This window comes from Mauremys reevesii, linkage group 9 (assembly GCF_016161935.1).
Source record: "Mauremys reevesii isolate NIE-2019 linkage group 9, ASM1616193v1, whole genome shotgun sequence".
Taxonomy (NCBI): Eukaryota; Metazoa; Chordata; order Testudines; family Geoemydidae; genus Mauremys; species Mauremys reevesii.
This window is the reverse complement of record NC_052631.1, coordinates 51,783,696-51,786,115: the sequence shown is the minus strand read 5'-3', so window position 1 is coordinate 51,786,115 and position 2,420 is coordinate 51,783,696. Positions and strand designations below refer to the sequence as shown.

Genomic DNA, 2,420 nt, shown 5'->3' with positions numbered 1-2,420 from the left:
AGATTAGACGCGATAGTTCGAACTCCGAGAAGTCGAACTCTACACGTCGACCCGGCAGGTAAGTATAGACCTACCCTTAGTAACTCTTCGCAGTCAGTTTTGGACTTAACTATCTTGATTAATTTTGTATCATCCTGTCACATTTTTCTCCCAGGGATAAACAATGAACCACTAACATTGACTTTGTTTGTTTTTTAAGGAAAAGCAAGGATGTTGAAGGAGATCCAACTAGTGCTCTGTTTCTTTTTTGTCTTTGTGCTTGCCATTTTGTATGAACTCTCTCTGCAGTCTGGCTGTGTCTTCTCTTGTACGCCTATTACTAAGCGATTCCTGACGCAAGAGGATGTTATGAGCCAGAGCAGAAGCATCATCTTTGTGGAGACCACAGATCGCCTTGAGCCTCCTCCACTGGTTTCATGTTCTGTGGAATCTGCTGCCAGGATCTACCATGACAGACCTGTTGTTTTCTTCATGAAAGGGCTGAACAATAGCACATGGCTGGATTCAAATTCCACTTACACAGCCTTCTCACTTTTATCTGCTATGAAGAATGTCTTCATTTTTCCTTTACAGATGGAAACTTTGTTCCAGGAGACACCTCTGGTCTCATGGTATCATAAGGTGAGAGGAAATATTAAGGGAAAAGTGTTTTTGAACAAGATTTAAAGTAGAGGTTGTGGAAAATGAAAATAACATTTTTGGGCATTTTATTGAAGTTTTGAAGCTGTTGTCATTTTGTTTCACTCAGTATGGATCCCTGGTTCATGACAGTTCTCCATGCATTAGTCAAATATTTATTGAAATTGTTATAGACATTTGAGTTCTTGTTCTGAGTCCTGTCTAAAAACTCAGGCAGGCATCACTGCATTAGTCTGCACTTGCTTCGTGTGTTCATGGGTCTATTGGAAACTATTACAGCTAAGGACTTCTTTAGTTTATTTATTTTTAAATGAAAGTGGAGAGTCTGGAAGATAAACAGGGAGCTGGCTGCAATACTGGTTCTCCAGCCCTCCGTGCACCAGCATAACCCAAGGCCTGAATTTCTCTCTCATTTTTTATCCTCTTTAGAGATTGCCAGGAGGGGGCTATTCCAAAGCCCACTGAAGTCAATGAGAATCTTTCAATTGAATCCCACGGGCTTTGAATCAGACAGTGAGTGTGTAAAGTGAGATGCAGGGTTGTTTAATGGAAATAACAGTTTATGATTCATATTCTCATTATTTCATAAACACTGCATGTTTCCTTGGAGTTTACTGCACCTTGGAAACACTTGTAGAATCATGTTGAACAAAATCTACATCTGCTCTTGCCTTTTTCCAGCAAAGTTTCATAGCTAGAAAAGAAAAATGGCCATTAATTTTTAAAGGGATTAAAGTGAGGCTAGACACTGCTGAGAGTTTTATAGAATATATAGCTAATGGGATCAGGTGTTTAGAAATTTCAAAGTGGAGTCCATTGCATCTCTTTGATCCCTTTCCAACTCTGCAGGTAAATGCAACCCAGGAAAAGCATTGGGTTCATATTAGCTCTGACGCCAGCAGACTTGCACTGATCTGGAAATACGGTGGGATCTACATGGACACAGATGTCATCTCCATCAGGCCTATTCCAGTGGCAAACTTCCTGGCGGCCCAGGCTTCCCAGTTCTCCAGCAATGGGATTTTTGGCTTTTCTCACCATCACTGGTTCATTTGGGATTGCATGAAAGATTTTGTTCAAAACTACAATGGACACATTTGGGGAAACCAAGGCCCATTCTTAATGACGAGGAGGCTGCGAGCCTTGTGCAACCTGACCAATTTCCATAATGTGGAGGATCAGAGCTGTCAGAACATTTCCTTCTTACATCCTCAGCGTTTCTACCCCATCCCTTACCCAGCATGGCGGCAGTACTATGAGGTCTGGGATACAAACCCTGACTTCAATGACTCCTATGCTTTGCACCTGTGGAACTTCATGAACAAGGAACACAAGCCTGTGGTTGCAGGAAGTAACATATTAGTGGAAAATCTATACAAAACATACTGCCCTACCACTTATAAGGACCTTATTCAAGGCAGTGGTCATATGCAACAAAACAAGACTGAATGACTGGATCTAGAAGAACGAGGTGTTCTTTCCAGCCCTGATAGTCCTGTGACTAAAATAAACTGTTCACAATGTGTACCTCCTCTTAGTCAGTGACGCTCAGCCATTTTCTGTCTGCAGACCACTTTGTAGGAGAGAACCTCTCAGAAACCACCTCTTTTCCCAAGTTTCCCCCTAATGAAATGTGTAGAAAGGTGGTGGTGGTGGGGGGGAAATATCATGTCATCACCAATGGTAAGTATGTTTTGTCTTTTAGGGTAAAAGTTTACAAAGCAGCTAAGTGATCTAGGAGCCTGAGTCCCACTTTCGAGTCATGTTGGCTTTGGGAGCCA

General features: G+C 41.9%; 1 protein-coding gene across 1 annotated transcript; it reads left to right on the top strand.

Moving 5' to 3' along the window:
• The first annotated feature begins 207 nt into the window (after positions 1–207).
• LOC120372469 (alpha-1,4-N-acetylglucosaminyltransferase-like) lies at positions 208–2,091 on the top strand. Its single transcript, XM_039489626.1, has 2 exons — positions 208–621; positions 1,489–2,091. The coding sequence occupies exons 1-2, from the start codon at positions 211–213 to the stop codon at positions 2,089–2,091; spliced, it is 1,014 nt and encodes a 337-aa protein (XP_039345560.1). The 5' UTR covers positions 208–210.
• Positions 2,092–2,420: the final 329 nt, after the last annotated feature.

What these genes read in the sequence shown, in the direction of transcription:
- LOC120372469 (XM_039489626.1), top strand. Translation starts at nt 211, where the DNA reads ATGTTGAAGGAGATCCAACTAGTGCTCTGTTTCTTTTTTGTCTTTGTG. An exon ending in TGGTCTCATGGTATCATAAG is followed by an intron (nt 622 to 1,488) that starts GTGAGAGGAAAT and finishes CCAACTCTGCAG; the next exon opens with GTAAATGCAACCCAGGAAAA.